The sequence below is a fragment of the Garra rufa genome, chromosome 2 (genome assembly GCF_049309525.1).
Source record: "Garra rufa chromosome 2, GarRuf1.0, whole genome shotgun sequence".
Taxonomy (NCBI): domain Eukaryota; kingdom Metazoa; phylum Chordata; class Actinopteri; order Cypriniformes; family Cyprinidae; genus Garra; species Garra rufa.
The window spans coordinates 39,293,729-39,315,367 of NC_133362.1; the positions used below are offsets into that span (position 1 = coordinate 39,293,729).

General features: G+C 39.5%; 1 protein-coding gene across 1 annotated transcript in view; it reads right to left on the reverse strand.

The window, feature by feature from the left end:
• LOC141325945 (protein quaking-B-like) overlaps nt 1-21,639 on the reverse strand; it is a 193,714-nt gene that overhangs the window by 123,626 nt on the left and 48,449 nt on the right. Inside the window, exon 2 of the mRNA XM_073834664.1 lies at nt 21,251-21,393. Within this exon, the coding sequence (XP_073690765.1) occupies nt 21,251-21,393 (143 nt within the window). The remainder of the gene's footprint in view (nt 1-21,250; nt 21,394-21,639) is intronic.

Sequence of the window (21,639 nt, forward strand, 5' to 3'; positions counted from 1 at the left end):
AGAAATCATTGTAATATTCAAAAACTGCTCAAAAAACAAATATTATTATTATATTGAAAATCAGCTGAGTAGATTCATTAACAGGGGTTTGATGAATGGAAAGTTCAGAAGAACAGCATTTATCTGAAATAGAAATCTTTTGTAACATGATAAAATGTCTTTATCATCACTTTTGATCAAATTAAAGCATCCTTGCTAAAAAAAAATTAAAAGTATTAATTTCAATAATTTCTTTCCCCTTCAAAAAATACTGACTATTATAATGTTGTATAATGCAAATCAGCATATTCGAATGATTTCTGAAGGATCATGTGACACTAAAGACTGATTTGATCACAGGAATAAATTACATTTTAAAATATATTCAAATGGAAAACAGTTATTTTAAATAGTAAAAGTATTTCAAAATTTAGTTTTTTGCTGTACTCTGAATTAAATAAATGCAGACTTGGTTAGCAGAACAGACTTCTTTAAAAAAAACATTACAAATCTTACTGTTTGAAAACTTTTGACTAGTAGTGTTTATATATAAAAATACACATTTATATAAATTATTTTAACAAAATCTTTTTTCTGGAAAAGAAGGAAATTATACACCAAACTTAAAAAAGTAAATTAATACTGTACATGAAGAATAAATTAGGAAAAAACATAAATTAAAAACATGTTCATCAAATTAATTGTATTCAAGTAAGTATGGAATTGGTGCATTTACTTTCTTCTCATTACTAGTCTCAAAGCACAAAACTTAAAGAAAATCTATGAACAAGGTACAACTTAGTCGTACAACCTAGTCTAATTTTGATGTAATGGGACACTTCAGATGCCTTTGACTATTTGTAATGATTCACATAAAACATCAGATTGATTGAATTGCATCAAAACGGTCGTGTTTTACCTTTTCTTCAGACATTTACATTCAAAGAGAAATGTATGAATTTGGCATTTTATCAGTTGTGGTTTGAATTGAATCTATAACTTTGGCATTGCTAAAGCCATGAAAGCCTGAAAAGTTAAACACCAGCTAGTAGTTATAAAGAATCTAGTGTTGACTTTATGTTTCAATTTAAGCAAGAACTTTCTTGGGCTGATGCAACCCAACCCTGCGGTGTTGAAATAATACAGAAATCTGTCCTATGTTTTATAGACTAATAATGTTACATGCTGTGAGTAACAGGTGTTTCTGCTGAAGCAGTCCTCTGATGCTTGTCTCTGTAAATTATAGGACATTTGTTAAACGCTCCACCTGGATTTCACTTAAAAATAAATAATTTTGCCCTTAGGTCTTTCTCGGAGAAACTTTCTATATGATTGGCCCAGAACTGTCAAAACATGATAAAGACAAACAAGCTCAGGTGTCTTATTAAAGCAACTTGATGAGACATCAAGTATTAACCCTGTGAAGTATCACATTTGATACATCAGATTTTTATGGCTCATGCAGAGAGAATATAGAGCTTAAACTCAGAAACACTGAAGTTTTTTTCAGACAGCCAAACTGAGGAATAATATAAAATTTGGTGCTGTTGCTATTTACAGTTGAAGTCAAACGTTTACATAAACCTTGCAGAATCTGCAAAATGTTAATTATTTTATCAAAATAAGAGGGATCATACAAAACGCATGTTATTTTTTATTTAGCACTGACCTGAATAAGATATTTCACATAAAAGATCCTCAAGAGAAAATAATAGATGAATTTAATTCAAATGACCCTGTTCAAAAGTTTACATACAGTACACTTGATTCTTAATACTGTGTTGTTTCTTGAATAATCCACAGCTGTGCTTTTTTGTTTAGTGATAGTTGTTCATGAGTCCCTTGTTTGCCCTGAACAGTTAAACTGGCCACTGTTCTTCAGAAAATTCCTTCAGGTCCCACAAATTCTTTGTTTTTTTTTCAGCATTTTTGTGTATTTGAACTCTTTCCAACAATGACTGTATGATTTTGAGATCCGTCTTTTCACACTGAGGACAACTTAGAGACTAATATGCAGCTATTACAGACGGTTCAATCACTCACTGAGGCTAACACTCACTGTAGGTAACAACACAGTATTAAGAATCAAGGGGATGTAAACTTTTGAACAGGGTCATTATAAATTCAATTTTCTCTTGTGGACTATATGTAAACGTCTTTTATGCGAACTATCTTATTCAGGTCAGTACTAAATAAAAAATTAAATACGTTTTGTATGATCCCTTGCAGGTGTATGTGAACTTTTGACTTCGAATGCATATGGCCAAAGTGAAAAAGATGAAATTCTGATAGCTTGAAATTCAATGAGCTCTTTAGAACAGTATAGCAGACTACTTACATAAAATCCATAAACATATCAGTTGTCTTTCTATATCTCCCAATAATATGTCATTGTAAGATGATATGCTTAGTTTTGTGTTCAAATCTCGGTAGTTTTTATTGTGGGGTCAAAAGTTATAAAGCAATGCAATAATGATCGAGCAATGAACAAATAAACATTCCTCAAAAGCCTGATGTATATTTGATACCCACATTTTAACATTATTTTATGTATGGATAATCAAGTAAATCGTTGCTTCAGTCCAGCAAAATATGAAAGCAGTAGATTGTGTACAACCGGTTTTCCAGCAAAGTTATAAAGAATAATCATTATAATGTCCAGTTTAATAAATGACATTTTGTATAATCGTTAAAAGAAACATATCGTATTTCTGTATATCTCAATACACTGATGCCATATTGTAATTGCAATGGTGTCTATTTGGACTCTTTGATATGGACTGATGTTCAGGTGTCCGTGGTGGCTCTGCGGCCATCAGGAGTGACAGCCGGAGAGGGAGGACCCGAGGCGGCCGGCAGGCGTAAAGCAGAGGGCTGTGGTGGCGTTGCAAGCGCTCATCATGTCCTAATGAACCCTAATTAACCTTCATTAGCCGCGAGGTGATCCGGAACGCCGCTGCACCTCTCCCCTGTGTCTGTTATTGTTTATTATCACCAGAGTAATGAGAAGACTCACACACCAACCGCTGCGCCTCACCTCAGCTCACCGCGGGCAGAGCCGTCAGTGTGTATGAAAGTGCTTTTAGGTGGAGGACAGGAGAAATGATTTTAGCCTGTTTAAAAGGTTACGTACTGTAGGTGTTGGAATCTATAAGCTTATTTCACAAGACGTTCGGCCTTATTGAACCTGTTCATATCAGAAGCTCGCAGCCCACTTTCATCAGACACCCAGAATTAGAACAAATACAGATTAGGAGTTAAATATTTACTATGATGGGGATACAGTTTGATCTGATATTTGCCAAAATATTCAGTTTGATTTGATGATCTGTGTACGATTAATTAGTACTTTCAAATATATGCTGAGAGCAACTGAGAATAGGTGAGGAATTCTAATTTGGATTAGAAATACTTTGAGTATTATGATAATAATTAAGCCATTATAAGTGTAAAAAAGATAATTAAGTAATTATTAACAGGATGCACACATTTAAAAAATATTTTTACTTAGTCTGATGTGATAATTAATAATTTAGGCTTATTTATGAAGCATTTTGGCCAGTGTGTGTTTCCAAATATCCAGCCAATTAAATATCATACAGTACCAGTCAAAAGCTTTTAATGATTTTTGCATCTAATGTCTTTTTTGCTCACCAAGCCTGCATTTATTTGATCTAAAGTACAGCCAAAACAGTAACATTTTGAAATATTTTTACTATTTAAAATACCTGTTTTCTATTTAAATATACTTTAAAATGTAATTTATTTATGTGATTTAAAAGCTAAATTTATAGCATCGTTACTCCAGTCACATGATCCTTAGAAATCATTCTAATAGTCTGATTTGCTGCTAAAAACATTTAGTAATATGTTGAAAACAGCCGAGTAGAATTTTTTCTCAAATTTCTTTAATGAGTAGAAGGTTTATAAGAACAGCATTTATCTGAATTTATCATACAGACCATAGATATATATACGTAGATACCTCATTGGACCGCTCCAAGCACGTAGATGCGTCCGCCATTTTGGAACGGTCCACTTGACGTCATTCACCATATAGAAGATTTGCAGACCAACGGCTGTGCAGGACTGTGGCATTTCGAATATTCAGTGATTACAGTCAATTACATAGAGTGAATGACGTCAAGTAGACCGCAGTGAAATGGCGGACGGCTTACGTATAACGGTCCATAGAAACAGTCGCTAATGAGGCATCTACGTATATATATCTATGATACAGACTCCAAGCATTTGAATGGTATAGTGTATAATGTTACAAAAGCTTTTTATTATAGATAAATGCTAATCTTTGGATCTTTCTATTCATCAAAGAATCCTGAAAAGACAATGTACTCAACTGTTTTAAATATTGACATGAATAAAATGACAGTAATAAAAACAATAACAGCAAATCAACAGAATGCTTTCTGAAGGATTATGTGACTATGAAGACTGGAGAAATTATGCTTAAAAATGAGCTTTGATCATAGAAATAAATTACATTTGAAAACATATTCAAACAGAAAGCAGTCATTTTAAATACTACAAATATTTCACGATTTTACTGCTTTTGCCGCATTTTAGATCAAATGCAAATTGCAGGCTGGGTGAGCCTTCTTTAAAAACATTAAAAATCTTACCATTCAAAAACTTTTGACTGGTAGTGTATGTATTACGTTTATGGTGCATATTAAGTATACACTACAACTCTAAAGTTTTGGTTTTAAATTCATACTTTTATTCATCATTAACGTAACCAAAAGCGACAGTAAAGATTTTTGTAACTGAATAAAACTTTCTATTTTAAATAAATGTTGTTCTTTTTAAACGTTCTATTCAGTAAATAATCAAAAACATATCAGCAGCAGATGTGTTTTAAACGTTGATAATTAATAATATTAATAAGAATGTTTCAGCAGCTATTTTGAATTGTAATAATATTTCACAATATTACTGTTTTTACTGCATTTTTGATTAAATAAACACAGTCTTGATGAGAATTGTCACGCCAGGCCAGCAGAGGGAGCCCTTACCCCCACTGACTGTTGCTGCTCCCTCTGCTGCCTCTATGGTTACTTCCTGTTTATCAGACATAAAAGCCAGCTCATCACACACACACATCGCGAAGTATTGTTTTGCTCCAGCGGACTCTACCAAGCGTTTTCCATTGCTCTCAGGTTTCCTAGTCTCCTTGTTGTTCCCTAGCCATAGTTCTGTTTTTGTTTTCCCAGTCTTAGTCTTAGTTTTCTAGTTTCTTGTTTTCATTTCATTGTTTCATTTGGACTGCCCACCTGGATTTTGACCCACGCTTGTTTATTGGATTACGCTATTGGATTGTCTTCGCTGTTCATGTTTGCTGGTGTTTTCGACCCTGTCTGTCTGACTACGATCTGCTTAATAAAGCCTTGCATTTGGATCCTCACTCTTGGTCGTCCCGTTTGTGACAGAATACTTCGCCACACCCGGATCCAGCGGCTTTACTCACCACCAGCATCACAACATGGACCCAGTCGACCAACTTCTGCTCCTCAGACAAGGAGATCTCCCCATCAAGGAATATGTTCAACGTTTCAGTGAGTTGTTGCATAAAGTATCATTTTTTGATGAGGTATACTTTAAGGACTTATTCCGTATGGGGCTGAATGAACCAACAAGATCAATGTTGCCTGGGGGAAAATCCTTATGCTCACTGAAGGATTATATGAACTATGCACTGTCGTTATGCGGCTCTCCATGTACTGTGGGTATTCTAGTAGAGCCCCAGCACAAGATGTCTGCTAGCTTCAAGCCACAGCACAAGATGTCTGCTAGCTTCGAGCCACAGCACAAGATGTCTGCTAGCTTCGAGCCACAGCACAGGACGTCTGCTAGCTTCGAGCCACAGCACAAGATGTCTACTAGCCCAGAGCCAAAGCACAAGATGTCTGCTAGTTCAAAGCCTGTTCATAAGATGTCTGCCTTTCAGGAGCCCCTTCACAAGATGGCTACCTTCCCTAAACCTGTTCACAAAATGGCCGCCTTTCCCGAATCAGCTTTCGGAATGACCATCCTTCCTGAGTCCGCATTCAAGATGGTCACCCGATTGGACCCAGCTCACAAGAAATCTACCACGTCTGACTTCTCTCACAAGATGGCTGACACCCCAAGGCCCGATCACAAGATGGCCGCCATCCCCAAGCCTGTTCACAAGATGGCTGCCACCCCCAAGCCAGTTCACAAGATGGCCGCCGTCCCAAAGCCTGCTTCCAAGATGGCTGTCCTTCCCGAGTCAGCTCATAAGATGGCCGCCTTTCCTGAGACTGCACCCAAGATGGCCGCCCTTCCTGATCCTGTTCGCAAAATGGCCGCTCTTCCAGACCCTGCTCACAAGATGGCCGCCGTTCCAAAGCACGTTCATAAGATGGCTTCCGTTCCTGAGTTCCCGGTCAGAATGGCCACCACGCCAGAGCCTGCTGCAAAGATGGTCGCCACGCCAGAGCCTGCTGCAAAGATGGCCGCCACGCCAGAGCCTGCTGCAAAGATGGCCGCCACGCCAGAGCCTGCTGCAAAGATGGCCGCCACGCCAGAGCCTGCTGCAAAGATGGCCGCCACGCCAGAGCCTGCTGCAAAGATGGCCGCCACGCCAGAGCCTGCACCCAAGATGACCGCCACGCCCGTGCTGGCACACAAAATGGCCGCCATACCTGAGGCTGTTATTAACAGGGTGGCTACAGCGTCAGACTCTCACCCTTCCAGGACGTATCAGAGACTAATGTCTAGCTTGGAGGACCCACCACTGCTGTCAGCTCGTTCGGCTGGTCCCTTACTGTCAGCCGAGCCAACGTCTGCTCACCCCACATCAGCCAAGCCAGCGTCTGCTAGCGCCACGCCAACCAAGCCAGCGTCTGCTCACGCCACGTCAACCAAGCCATCGCCTGTGAACGTCATATCTGCTTCTCTCGAACCTGCACCAGCTGCCGTTCCTACCAAGTCAAGTCAAGTTACAGCTGCTGTCCCTGCCGAGTCAAGTCACGTCACAGTCACTGTCCCTGCCAGGACAAGTCAAAATACAGCTGCTGTTCCTGTCAGGCCAAGTCAAGCAGCTGTTCCCTCCGAGCCAAGCCAAGCCACAGCTGTCCCTCTCACGCCAAATCAAGTCACTGCTGCTCTTGTCATGACGAGTCAGGTCATAGCTACTTCTTCACTGCCAAGTCACATCTCCCCTGAGCATCCAGAGCCTTCACTCCCAAGCCATGCAGAGCCAACGCTCCCAAGCCATGCAGAGCCAACGCTCCCAAGCCATGCAGAGCCAACGCTCCCAAGCCATGCAGAGCCAACGCTCCCAAGCCATGCAGAGCCAACGCTCCCAAGCCATGCAGAGCCAACGCTACCAAGCCATGCAGAACCAACGCTCCCAAGTCACACAGAGCCAACGCTCCCAAGCCCCACGCCCAATGACCTGGAGGGCATTCCTCTGCCAACTGTGTTACCTGTTATGGCTATCGCCATTTTGAGTGTGTGGGCTGCACACTGCGCCCCAGTTGCCTCTTCGGCCCATGAGTCTGCCCACAAGTTTGTTCTGGAGACCTCATCTACAGGCATGTCCGCTGCGCCTATACCTCTTTCGGAGGTGGCGTACATAGCGGAACTTCACGCTCTGCCCGCTCCGCCAAGGCTTCACGCTCTGCCCGCTCCGCCAAGGCTTCACGCCCTGCCCGCTCCGCCAAGGCTTCACGCTCTGCCCGCTCCGCCAAGGCTTCACGCTCTGCCCGCTCCGCCAAGGCTTCACGCTCTGCCCGCTCCGCCAAGGCTTCACGCTCTGCCCGCTCCGCCAAGGCTTCACGCTCTGCCCGCTCAGCCAAGGCTTCACGCTCTGCCCGCATCGCCTGTGCTCCCTGCTCTGCCAGCACCGCCAGTGCTCCCTGCTCTGCCAGCACCGCCAGGGTTCCCTGCTATATCTGCTCCGCCAGGACTCCTTGCTCTACCTGCTCCGCCAAGGTTCCTTGCTCTGCCTGTTCCGCCAAGACTCCTTGCTCTGTCTGCTCCGCCAAGGTCCCTTGCTCTGTCTGCTCCGCCAAAATTCCCTGCCCTGCCTGCTCCGCCTAGGTTCCCTGTCATCTCTGTCTTGGCGTCTGGGGCCGTTCCAGAAGTCTCTGTCTGCCCAGGAACTGCCACGAAAGTCGTTCCTGAAGTTCTCGTCTGCCTGGTCACGGCTATGGAGGCCACGTTCTCCCATGAACTCTCTACTTCTCTCCTTGCTCTGTCTGCCTCCTCTATCTCTGTTCTCCCCAGGTCCCAGTCCATGATGCGGCCTCCTGTTCCGCCCTGGAGGGCTTCTACGCCTCCTGTTCCGCCCTGGAGGGCTTCTACGCTACCTGCTCTGCCCCGGAGGGTCGCTAAGCCTCCTGCTCCGCCCTGGAGGGCTCCTAAGACTCTTGCTCCACCTCAAAGGACTGCTCTGCCTCCAGCCCTGCCCTGGAGGGCTCCTGAATCACCTGTTCTGCCTCAGTCTCCTGGCCCCCCCACCGCTCCCCTGGACTGTTTCCTCCTGTTGTTTTTTGGAGCGTCTGGAAGCCGCTCCTTGGGGGGGGGCTATGTCACGCCAGGCCAGCAGAGGGAGCCCTTACCCCCACTGACTGTTGCTGCTCCCTCTGCTGCCTCTATGGTTACTTCCTGTTTATCAGACATAAAAGCCAGCTCATCACACACACACATCGCGAAGTATTGTTTTGCTCCAGCGGACTCTACCAAGCGTTTTCCATTGCTCTCAGGTTTCCTAGTCTCCTTGTTGTTCCCTAGCCATAGTTCTGTTTTTGTTTTCCCAGTCTTAGTCTTAGTTTTCTAGTTTCTTGTTTTCATTTCATTGTTTCATTTGGACTGCCCACCTGGATTTTGACCCACGCTTGTTTATTGGATTACGCTATTGGATTGTCTTCGCTGTTCATGTTTGCTGGTGTTTTCGACCCTGTCTGTCTGACTACGATCTGCTTAATAAAGCCTTGCATTTGGATCCTCACTCTTGGTCGTCCCGTTTGTGACAAGAATAAGCAACTTTTTTTCAAAAATAGAATAAATAAATCAATCTTCCCAACCCCAAACTTTTGAACAATAGTGCAAGTATAAAAATGTATATTTATGCAGTATAAAATATGCTTTGTCCTAAAAACCTAAAAATGTACTGTGTGGCTTCATCAAAGTAAAAAATATACTTTCCATAATTCTTAAGACTTTAGTCATTTCCCAATCTTAGACAACACAATGTAAAATTCCCTAATATTTCTAGCTTTTCCATGACCGTGGACACCCAGTATTAAAACCCCATAATCATTAAAGCATTTTTACTTCTGTAATTCTCAAAACTGCACAGTGAGGTCAGACAGTCACACACATTAACACACACCCATATTCACACAGAGATGAAGTCATATTAATCAACACCAGCTGCTGCAGGTACGGCAGCCAATACCCCAGTTAACGTCCAGTAGTTTTGCTTTCATTAAGCCCTCATTCAGTTCTGAGTTATGGGTCCATCCCATCAGACCCATTTAATTAAAACAATGACTCCTGGAGAGAAGAAGGGCAGTCGGCCAGATCTTCAGCCTGGCAGGACCAACCACAAACACACACGTGCTGAACACGCTGCCCTTTAAATCCATATATACATGCAGCCGCAAGGACACGCTCATAAAAACTTACTGAACGCAACAGTCTTCCCGAAATAGCAGCGTCTCAGAGTGGCACAGCGCTGGTCGAGGAAAGTGAAACTATAATGTATTGTTAAACACCCAGAGGACATGCAGGAGCAGGCAGACTTCAAAATATAAGGAGGGAAACAGCAAAAACTGCCATGAAAGTAAATTCATAGACAATATCTAGGGATTTTAGCCACGGCAGGACAGAAAATCGCAAACGGCGTCGCTTTAACATCTCAGCGGTTTCTCCTAGACAGTCATTAGGATTAATAAAAGTCCCTTAAATTCACAAAATGACATTCTCTAGAGTTTAAAATGAGATCTTAATGTCTCAAACTACACTCAGATCTGAAATCAAGTGAGATTTTACAAATTAGAATAAAAAAAAAAAACATTTTCAATTAGATTACTCTTCTTTGTCTGAGCTACAAGATTAGATTAATAACATTTTTCTTATTTGTGCCTGTGTTTTTAAAGGATTTTAATGAAACAATGTCAGAAAAATATGCTCTGAGCAAAAACATTTTCATTTGTAATACAATCCACTTTCTATCTACATTCCTCTTGATATTAATATATTTTTCAGACAACAGAGCAAACACTATGCACACATTCAGTCAATTTAAAACATATAAATTATATTCATTCTAACATTACATTTCTATAAATATCAAACTTAATGCTATTTATTTTTAGAAAAATACACACTACCATTCAAAAGTTTTTTTTTTTTTTTTTTTAAGAACTCTCTTCTGCTTACTAAGCCTGCATTTATTTCATCCGAAATCCAGCAAAAGCAGTAATATTGTGAAATAGTTGTACTATTTTTAGTACATTATTTCAGTACTTTTGTTAGGGATATTTTTTTTTGATGAACAGAAAGATCCACATATCAGCATTTATTTGAAATAAAAAGCTTCTGTAACATTATACATTTTTAAACAGAAATTATAGAAATGAATACTTTTATTTAGCAATGATGCTTTAAGTTGGTGAAGATTAAAGACGTGTAATGTTAAAAAAGATTTCCATTTTAGATTAATGCTGTTCTTTCTATTCATCAAATAAAGCTTAAAAAAATCTACTCAGCTGTTTTCAACATAATAAAAATAATAAATGTTTTTTGAGCAGCAAATCAGAATATTAGAATTATTTCTGAAGGATCATGTGACTGGAGTAATGATGCTAAAAATTCAGATTTAAAATCACAGGAATAAATTACATTTTAAAAAAGTTATTTTCAATAGTAAAAATATTTCAAATTTGTAATGTTTTTGCTGTTCAAAAACTTTTGACTGGCAGTGTAATTAATACTTTTATTCAGCAAGGATGCATTTAATTGGTCAAAAGTTACAGTACAAGACATTTAAAATGTTACAAAAGATTTCTGTTTTCAATAAATGCTGTTCTCCTGAACGTTCTATTCAGCGAAGATCCTGAAAAAGTCACGTGACACGGAAGACTGGAGTAATGATGCTGAAAATTCAGCTTCGCAACACAGGAATAAATTACATTTTATCATAGTAAATGTAATAATAAATTGTAATAATATTCCACAATATTACTGTTTTTACTGTATTTTTGAGCATAACAATCACTTATTTAGTCAAATGTTACAGTAGCTGATGTGTGAAGTTGAGGAGAAATTACTTCATAAATCCACTGAAAGTCACCAAAACACCAGTTGATTAAAAGTAATCTACTGTACGCACTTGTTAAAGGAAGGGAAATCAATCTTTCAGCTCATGTTGATCATGATTAATAATCTTTGATACTTGCTCATCCTGACTGTAGACGAGTTTGACCCAGAAAAGGACACACTGGGAGAAATGATAGATGACAGCAGCGGTTCAGTTGCTCACACGCTCAACAATTAAAAGCTTTGTCCCCACCAAGACCCTGAGCTGAGTATTTATAGCGCTCTTCCTCCATGGCCAGGTGTCTTTTCCCTAACATTATCTCCCTCCCTCACACACACAGACACACACACACACACACAACAATAACTGTAGATTTGTACCTTGGAATGAAAGCCAACAATCATCTCAAGCAGCAGCAGCAGCGCTCTTCTAGGACGGCTGTCTCTCCCAGCCTAATAACATTGTTCAGCAAATCGGAACGGGTGCGTGCTGCCGGGAGAGGGGCGACACAGCACGAGTTTGAAGGAGCAAATTAATTTCTGTGCCGCTGCGTGCCTGTCTGGGAGACGAGTGTGTGTGGGGTGCTCGGGGTGCGTGTGGGGCCGTTCCCTCTCTTTTATCAGGCGGGGCAGGCCGCTGTTCCTCTGCCCCGATTCCCCGACCTCATCATAGCCTCACATTCATCACCGCCGCACGTCCCAGGCTGCTTATCTTCTTCACTCTTTCTTTCACGCTCTTCCCTTCATACTATACCTCATCTATAAATCTATCATGTCATCCTGCCCCTGACCTGGAAATATCAGCGGTCGCCTGCGACAAGATAATTAGAGATTTTTAAGCCTGCTGGGGCGAATGGTGTGGATGCCTGTGCGCACATTGGGGATCATTCATGAAACGGGAGCAGAACAGATTGCTGCATTTTTGGTTATAAGCTAAAATTAATGGCTTTATATTTTTCAGTTTTGTGATGATACTTAATGTATACAGTACACTACTGTTTGCGATCAGTAAGGTGTTTTTGAAAGTCTCTTATGTTCACCAAGATTAGTAAAAGCTATTATATTGTGAAATATTTTTTTTCATTTGAATGTATTTTAAAATATTATTTATTCCTGTGACGCAAAGCTGATTTTTCATTGAATTTACTCTTTTTTTTAAGGTAAGTGGTTGCAATCAATTTATTTTAGCTACATTTGAATGAAGTAAATTAGTTTAGTAACTTTCAACATTTTTTAACTTAAATGCAGCTAAAATAAATGGATTGCAACCTTACCTTAAAAAAAAAAAGTAAATTCAATGAATTTTTTTTCAGTGTAATATGCCGATTTGCTGCTCACGAAACATTTCTTATTATCAGTGTTGCGACCAGTTGTGCTACTAAATATTTTTGTGGAAATCATAACTTTTTAATTAATAGATAGCTCAAAAGAACAGCATGTATTTAAACAATAAATCTGAATGTTCCAGTCTAAAAAATATGAATGACTTTACTCTCACTTTTGATCAATTTAATACATCCTCAGTGAATAAAAGAAGTTTTGAACAGCATTCTACAGTCAAGCCAAAAATTATTCAGACACCAGATATCATTTCTAATATTTTTTACTAGTGGGTGCAGGACACTAAAGTTCATTAATATAAGTGAGGATAGCAAAATAAAGTAAACTGTGACATACAGCGGGGAAAATAAATATTTGACACATCAGCATTTTTATCAGTAAGGGTATTTCTAAGTGGGCTATTGACACAAAATTTCCACCTGATGTAGCCATCAAGCCAAATATTGAATTCATACAAAGAAATCAGAAAATTTAAGTATACAAGTTGAGTCACAATAAATAAACTGAAATGACACAGGGAATAAGTATTGAACACACTTTATTTAATACTTTGTAGAAAAGCCTTTGTTGGTGATTACAGCTTCTAGACGCCTCTTGCATGGAGAGACCAGTTGTCTGCATTGCTCAGGAGTGATTCTGGCCCATTCTTCCACACAAATGGTCTTTAAATCTTGAAGGTTCCTTGGACCTCTTTTATGAACTTTGATCTTCAGTTCTCTCCATAGATATTTGGTCAGGTGATTGACTGGGCCATTCAAGCAACTTGATTTTCGTTCTTTGAAACCACTTCATTGATTCATTGGCCTTGTGTTTGGGATCATTGTCTTGTTGAAATGTCCATCCTCTTTTCATTTTCAGCTTTCTGGTAGATGGCAGCAGATTTTTATCCAGAATGTCCCAGTACATTTCTCCATTCATCCTGCCTTCAATAATATGAAGTCTGCCAGTACCCCTTGCTGAAAAGCAGCCCCAAACCATGATGCTTCCACCCCCAAACTTAACTGTTGGTATGGTGTTCTTGGGGTGGTGGGCAGTGCCATTTCTTCTCCAAACATGGTGTGTAGAATGACTGCCAAAAAGTTCAATTTTGCTTTGATCTGACCATACTATAGTCTCCCAATAATCCACAAACTTTAACCAAGCCTCAACATGCTTTTTGTTCAGCAATGGAGTCTTGCGTGGGGAGCGTGCATGGATGCCATGGCGGTTCAGTGCCTTGCTTATAGTATTCTGTGAAACAACAGTATCTGCTGATGCAAGGTCTTCCTGAAGTTCTGCCCGAGTGGTTCTTGGCTCTTGGAGAACTCTCCTGATTATTCTTTGGACTCCTCGGACAGGGATCTTACGTGGAGCACCTGATCGTGGTCGGTTTATGGTGAACTGATGCTCTTTCCATTTGCGGATAATGGCCCCCACAGTGCTCACAGGAACATGGACTACTACTACTTACTACTAGTAAAACTGATAAACATTTGGGACAAAAAATTATTTAGACATTTTGACCTGAGCATGTTTTGCTTAAGTGTTTTTCTTTAATTGCAAATGTGACTTTTTTACACCACAGAATAAACAAAAGTAAGCATTGCTTGGTAATCGGTCAACAATCTATTGATAGTTGTGTAAATATCATTATACTAATAATTTTTGGTTGATTGTAATCCATTACATATTTTTCTATCAAAGTAATCTGACATTTTCAAGATGAATTTGTTCTGACAGAGTTTATTACCATTTTCTAAACTATAGTGAATAAACTGTGGTAATGTAAGAAATGTTGAAGGTGCCTGAATACATTTTGGTTTGACTGTATCTAGATATTCATGTATTTACTCTAAAGTCAAATTTACCATCATTTTGAACAAACAGATGGAGATTTAAAACATTTAAATGTAAACAGTACATAGTAAAATATTGTGCAAATTAATCCAAATTTTAAACTGTTAATCACTGATATGGACGGTTAAAAATAAATCATGGATATGAATCAAAGGGCCTGTTGACATCTGGTGACTTCATATGTTTTCTCTAATCGGATATCGATTGGATTTGCTAAAATGGTTCCATTTACACGTGGCCTCATAAATGTGTCTCCGCAAAATGAATATAAATCTGATCTTTAATTCTCATGCTATATGCAAATTCACATCAGAGTTTACATCAACGAAATCAACAGATATGTAACACTGGACCACAAAACCAGTGTTAAGTAGCATGGGTATTTTCGTAGCAATAGCCAAAAATACATTGTAAGGGTTACAATTCGATCGATTTTTCTTTTATGCCAAAATTCATTAGGATTTTAAATAAACATTATGTTCCATGAAGATATTTTGTAAATTTCCTACCTTATATATATATCAACACTTAATTTTTGATTAGTAATATGCATTGCTAAAAACTTCACTTGGACTACTTTAAAGGCAATTTTCTCAATATTTAGATTTTTTTTTTTTTGCACTCTTTGATTCGAGATTTTCAAATAGTTGTATCCCAGCCAAATATTGTCCTATCCTAACAAACCATACATCAATGGGAAGCTTTATTTAACTTTCAGATGGTGTACAGTATAAATCCCGACTTTCAGAATAGCAATAGAATAGCAAATGATCTTGAACTTGCACGCAACTGAATGGTTTCAGCTCTCTGCCTTGTAAACGATTCCTAATTAATGTCATTAACATATAAAAAATCACCAGTCATCGTCCAAATCCTTTAATTTAGAACAGCAAGCTGCAAGAAAAGCTTACATTTTCAACAACTTCCAGTACTCCGACAAGAGAAAGTGTACGTCTGCTCGGACCCTGACGTGACGCTAAGAACTTTTCCACATCAAAGCCAGTTTTTACAATTATGAGCATTGGCGTGGATTTAAGCGTAGATACACTATAAGATCAAATCTGAGCACGCTTTATAAATGAGGCCCTTGGTCTTTTCACGATCAGAGAAAATGTATGAACAGGTGTAAACAGGCCCAAATTTACCCTGATGTAAAACAGAGTGCTGCTGAATTGCAGCTGAATTGCTGCTGAAAAACATCTGAATGCTCTCAAAATGTACGAATGGGGTGATTAAAATATAGTTAAATGTAAAAATGGCTTTACAGGTGACAAAGCTTCCATCTTGTGAATTAGGCCCACATAAACGTCAAGGTATACCTGCATGTACACGTATACACACACACTCACACAGCAACCATTTGAGAATGATAATTGGCATCTTTTGAAGAGATGCTGTGAATTTAATGACTAATAGCTTAAAGTTAATGATTGTCCAGAGGGGGTCTCCAGCAATTAACACGATTCCCCTCTCTATCAGATGTCTGCTGTGAGAGATCGAGGCTGTTTGACCTCAGCAGAGGAAATACTGAGATTACTCGCTCCCCAGAGATGTGTAAAGGTGGAATATTTTAAATATGCAGAGACAGCTCATACATCTGTTGAGTCCCCTGAAAAGTGTTAATGCTATTTACGCTATTCAGTATCAAAACAACCAGCCTGACACAGCAATACTGACTTTAAAATTGGCAGGAGTTTGGAACCAGACCGAGACCCATATTTTTAGCGGTCTTGGTCTGCTTGTTTGGTGCACACCAGGGTTCGGATGGCAGCGTTCACACTTACTCAAATTGGGTATCTGGGTTGTCTGACCAATGCAGTGTTAAAAATAAAGATTCCAAAAGAATCTTTTTCGCAGTGATGCCATAGAAGAACCATTTTGGTCTTCATGCAGAATAATTCAGTTCGTCAAAGAACCAGGTTTTTCTTAGTGTGAAGAACATTTTAATAATCTAGAAAAACTTTGAATAAGTTTTGTAGTGAAAATATTCCATGAATGTTAAAGCACTAGTTCACTTCCAAAGAAAGTCTTATAATATAGGGTGTGTTCACACTTGTCATGTTTGGTTTGATTAAAACAAACTCTGGTGCAATTGCTCTGTTAGTGCAGTTCATTTGAGTAAGTGTGCCATCCGAACCCTGGTGTGCACCAAACAAGCAGACCAAGACCGCTAAAAATATGGGTCTCGGTCTGGTTCCAAACAACTCTGGTGCGGTTCGATTGAAATATGAACACGACAAGAACCAAACACTTTTAAATGAACCAAAAACAGGAAGTAATGACAAGATTGGACGCTATGGTTTCAGAAAGGGAACACGCGGTGTACCCAAAACAAAATGAGCAGAGGGCAAAAGTGGAGCAACGAGGAGGTAAAGTGCCTTTTAATAGCTCTTTGTGAGTTCACAGGTGGTAAAAATAAAATCATATGCACTCAACAATGAGTGAGTTCCATCACCAAATATACATCATTCAACCCGACCAATCAGGTTGTGAACGCATCACTATGCCTTTAGGTTTTCGGGGAAAACATTTCAGGATTTTTCTCTATAGTGGTCTTTAATGGTGGCCAATGGGTTGAAGGTCCAAATTGTAGTTTCAATGAAGCTTCAAAGGGCTCTACACGATCCCTGCCAAGGAATAAGGCTCTAGTGAAACAATCAGTCATTTTCTAAAAAGAGATTAAAAATTATATACTTTTTAACAACAAATTTTGGAATAGCTCAACCTCTCGCATTATCGTAGTCACATTGGAAAGGTCAGGCGTGACATAGGCGGAAGTACCGACCCAGTGTTCACCCCTCAGGGCGTTGGGAAGGTTACGTTACAATGGCCGCCTGCGCCTGCCGGCACGTGGTCTTGTGCGTAACGCTGCGTCAGGGTCGTGGCCTGTTCCATGGGTCTGTTCCCAATGTAACGTCGAAGTGATTCGACTGAAGGGGAACGTCTAGGTTACGTAGGTAACCCTCGTTCCCTGAAGGCGGGAACGGAGATGTTACATTCCCCTGCCACGCCCCTGGCGTCGCGCTGATGCCGGCTTGACTCGGCTCTTCAGCGAAAACCTGAATGAGTGGTGCGCCGCCATCTTATATACCCGTATGTACGGGGGAGTGGCTTGGCATGCAAATACCACTCGCCAATGTTCATTGGCCTTTTGAATAAGGCTCAGAGATGATTGGTCTCTCAGGCGATTCCCAATGTAACGTCTCCGTTCCCTCCTTCAGGGAACGAGGGTTACCTACGTAACCTAGACGTTCTGTATCTTTAGGTTAGCTGTCAAAAACGCCAGTGTGAATGCTTTGTGGAATCAGGACTAAATGTATAATTTTCCTTTTAAAAATGAACCAAACGAACTGAACTACAAGTGTGAACACACCCTTAATCATCCCCATGTCATCCAAGATGGTCATGTCTTTCTTTCTTCAGTCGAAAAGGAATTAAGGTTTTCGAGGAAAACATTCCAGGATTTTTCTCCATATAGTGGACTTCAATGGTGGCCAGTGGGTTGAAGGTCCAAATTGCCTTTTTCAATTTCAGCTTCGAAGGGCTCTACACGATCCCAGCCGAGGAATAAGGATCTTATCTAGTGAAACGATCTGTCATTTTATATACTTTTTGACCACAAATGCTTGTCTTGTCAGCTGGGATCATGTAGAGACCTTTGAAGCTGCATTGAAACTGCAATTTGGACCTTCAAGCCATTGGCCACCATTAAAGACCACTATATGGAGAAAAATCCTGTAATGTTTTCCTCAAAAACCTTAATTTCTTTTACATCTTGGATGACATGGGGGTGAGTAAATCATCAGTAAATGTTTATTATGGAAGTGAACTAATTCTTCGACAGTTTTTCATGGAACCATTGATGCTAGTAAAGAACCTTTTCAACAGTCATTATTTTAGCAATTTTGTTAAGAGACACTTATGGTGCAGAAATTACGCTTGACATCAACAACATAGGCTCTTTTATGTCTTTTTTTATTATAATATGAGTTCTAGTCTCTATAGATATGGAGGACTCCACTGACACTGAGGGCTATTTAAGGACGTCTCTTTTATTGCTCATCCTCCACCTCCTAATGAACCCAAACTCACTAATAATGATCCTGGTTGTCCTTCAGACCAGCAAGGGCGGCCAGAACCCCTCACACACACACACATTCATGAACGATAGCCTTTACTGCAGTGCTGGCTAACTCTCAGACTTTTAAGAGCAGGAGCTAAATTACCCACAATGCTTCAACAACCGCAGACAGAAAGCATCGTACCCTTGAAAACTGCAGTTGTAATTGAATATAAAATGAAATTAGCTTTTTATAAAGTTCCAGTATTATGCGCAAGAAACAATAAAATATTAATATTATTAATGCCAAGCATGCCAGAATTGCAGCTGCGATGACTTTCAAATACCCTCTTATACGCTCTCATTGTGTGCGTTTTATAGACCAAACAAGTGTGTCTGGCCACGTAAACAACGCTATAGGTTAAAGCATGAATTAGTCAAAAACATGCAAGCGCCACTGCATCAGCACTGTTATCTCCCGTAGGAAATAAAAGCGCATAAACAGCCACTCAAACCAGAAAACTTCAGCAAAATGGAGGGCTCTAATCCCAAACAGTATTTACGCCCCTGCTGGAGAGACTCAATTAGTGCTGGCCATGCAGGAATCAAGCTGGGATGGAATAAGTTAATTGGTATCAATCAGCTCTGAACTCGACCGATTCCCCAGAGCCGGGTGCCTTAGGCAAGCAGGATCTGACGGCGATTGCTTGAAAGATTTGTTAACCACCGACCGGGTTGTTGGTGACGCGCTTGAGCGGCTCTGACTCAACACAAACGGGAAAAGCGAGGGAGAATTCAATGTCACCCCTGTTACTAGAGATGTGCAAAGACTTACAGAGAGCGACAGGGGGTAGGATACTTCTTTCAGAAAAAATTATGCAGGGGAACGGCTGGATTTAATGAAAAAGTTAACCTAAAAATTAAAATTTTGTCTTTGCTCACTGATTTTTTTTTTTCTTCAGGGGTAATATAAAAGAAGATTTTATGAAAAACATCCTTGCTACATGGTGAGTACACTTTGACATACTTTTAAAAAGAGAACTTATTATGGAAATGATACACTTTAAAATAACTTTTTTTTTGCAGAAAATGTGGTAACATTTTATTTCAGGATTTGTCCTGTTACACGTTAAATGTGCTTACTTTTATAATAACAATTAATTCTGCATAATTACATGCAAGTAACCCTAAACCAAACCCTAACCATCTAGCAAGTACATGTAGTTAATTAATATTAATACCAAAAAAGTATTATAGTTTAAATTTATACTAATTGCAATTAGCTGTTCTTAAGAATGCTTTTTTTTTGACCCACTTATGTATTGCTTAAGTATCTTTAATTTGACATGAGGGTAAGTGACAGAATTTTCATTTCTGAGTGAACTATCCCTTTAAGATTTGAAGTGCACTATAAGTGCACATTCAGTACATTTAAGCGCACTTCTTTTTCACAAAAGGACTATTTTCCATATAATGAAAGTAAATGGGCACTGGAGCTGCATGTCAAGCTCCAAACTGACCAAAGAGCACCTTAAATTGAGCCTCTATGACTATATAAGTCTTCTGAATCTATACAATAGCTTTGTATAAAAAGCACACACTCTTAAAAATAAAGGTGCTTCACGATGCTATTGAAGAACCTTTTTTGTCTAAATGGTTCCGTAAAGAACCTTTAACATCTGAAGAACCTTTCTGTTTCTCAAAAGGTTCTTTGTGGTGAAAGAAGGTTCTTCAGATTACAAAAAGGTAAAAAAGAGATTTAAAGAACCTTTGATTGAATGGTTCTTTGTTGAACCAAAAATTGTTCTTCTATGGCATCGCTTGAAGATCTTTTAAAGCACCTTTATTTTTAAGAGTGTACTAAAATGTGACTAAAAAAGCCTCCCTTTGTTTGCTCACATCAAATAGCAGAACTAGACGCATCTTGTCATGTTTGACATCAATGACATTTTTGAAAAAAACTGAAATTATGCATAAAAATGACAAATCTTTCCTTATTAATTTTCATTCTATGAAAACAGGATATTTTTTAATAGGACGAAGAAATGTCATACAGGTTTGGAATGACATGAGGGTGAGTAAATGATGATAGTGAACTACCCCTTTAATAATAAATAAAGTTTCAAATGAAAAACTTAATCTTGACGGTGACACTTAAAGAACTAAGGCCAAGAAAAAAAAAAAAACTGCTCAGACGCACAGTGAATTTATACTGCTCAGACGCACAACGACAGTCGACCACAAACCATCAGCTTAATAACGCAATAAATTAAATGGACTCATAAAATGGACTCAAACACTTTGTGCAACCTCACTTCTTCAGTACGTCTTAATGAAATCAATATACTGGACGGGGGCCCATGTCCTAATGCAAGGAAAACTAGATTACATCGACTTGTATGTCTCAGTAATTAAATAAGGGCCATACTGAGCAGCTGCACACAGTTATTTACTATTCCATTTACTCATTGAGCTTCAGTAAAGAGCCTGTGTGTGTATGCAGACATTTACTTGAAATCATTTTTAACTGACCTTCAACTACTGCCCGAGACTAGATCATGTGACTGAAAGGTTCTCGGGATGCATTTTTAATCAATCAATTTTTAATTTAATGAAACAAACAAACCCATGCGCACTTGCAAAAATGCTATTAATCATTTAAAATCCTGTGGTGGAGCTCTAAGTGTATTTGCAGTGTGAATGGGGTTTAGGCTTGAGACTCACGTCAGGATATTCCTTAACAGGCACATAGAGTTTCTCTTGGAGTTGAACGATGGGGCCGATGGCGTCCGGGAGCTCGGAGCTTCTCTTCTCCGTGCTGCCGTTTAACGTGTCGTTGTACATGTCCTTTCGTACCCTGCTGATCTCTGAAATAAAGAGAAACACAATCAATCAGGATGCAGACTGGGCAAGAACAGCATTACAGATATAGCGACAGGCTATATGCTACATTTCCTTTACCAATGGATTATATGCACTTTAATATGGCAGTAGAAGAGTGTAAATGCTCCTTAAATGCTCTCTTAAAGCTAATGAACCATTCAGTATGTTACAGCGTCTACAGTCACACTGCGTGGTTTAACAGTAGAGCATGATCCTGCATTAAGAGTTTT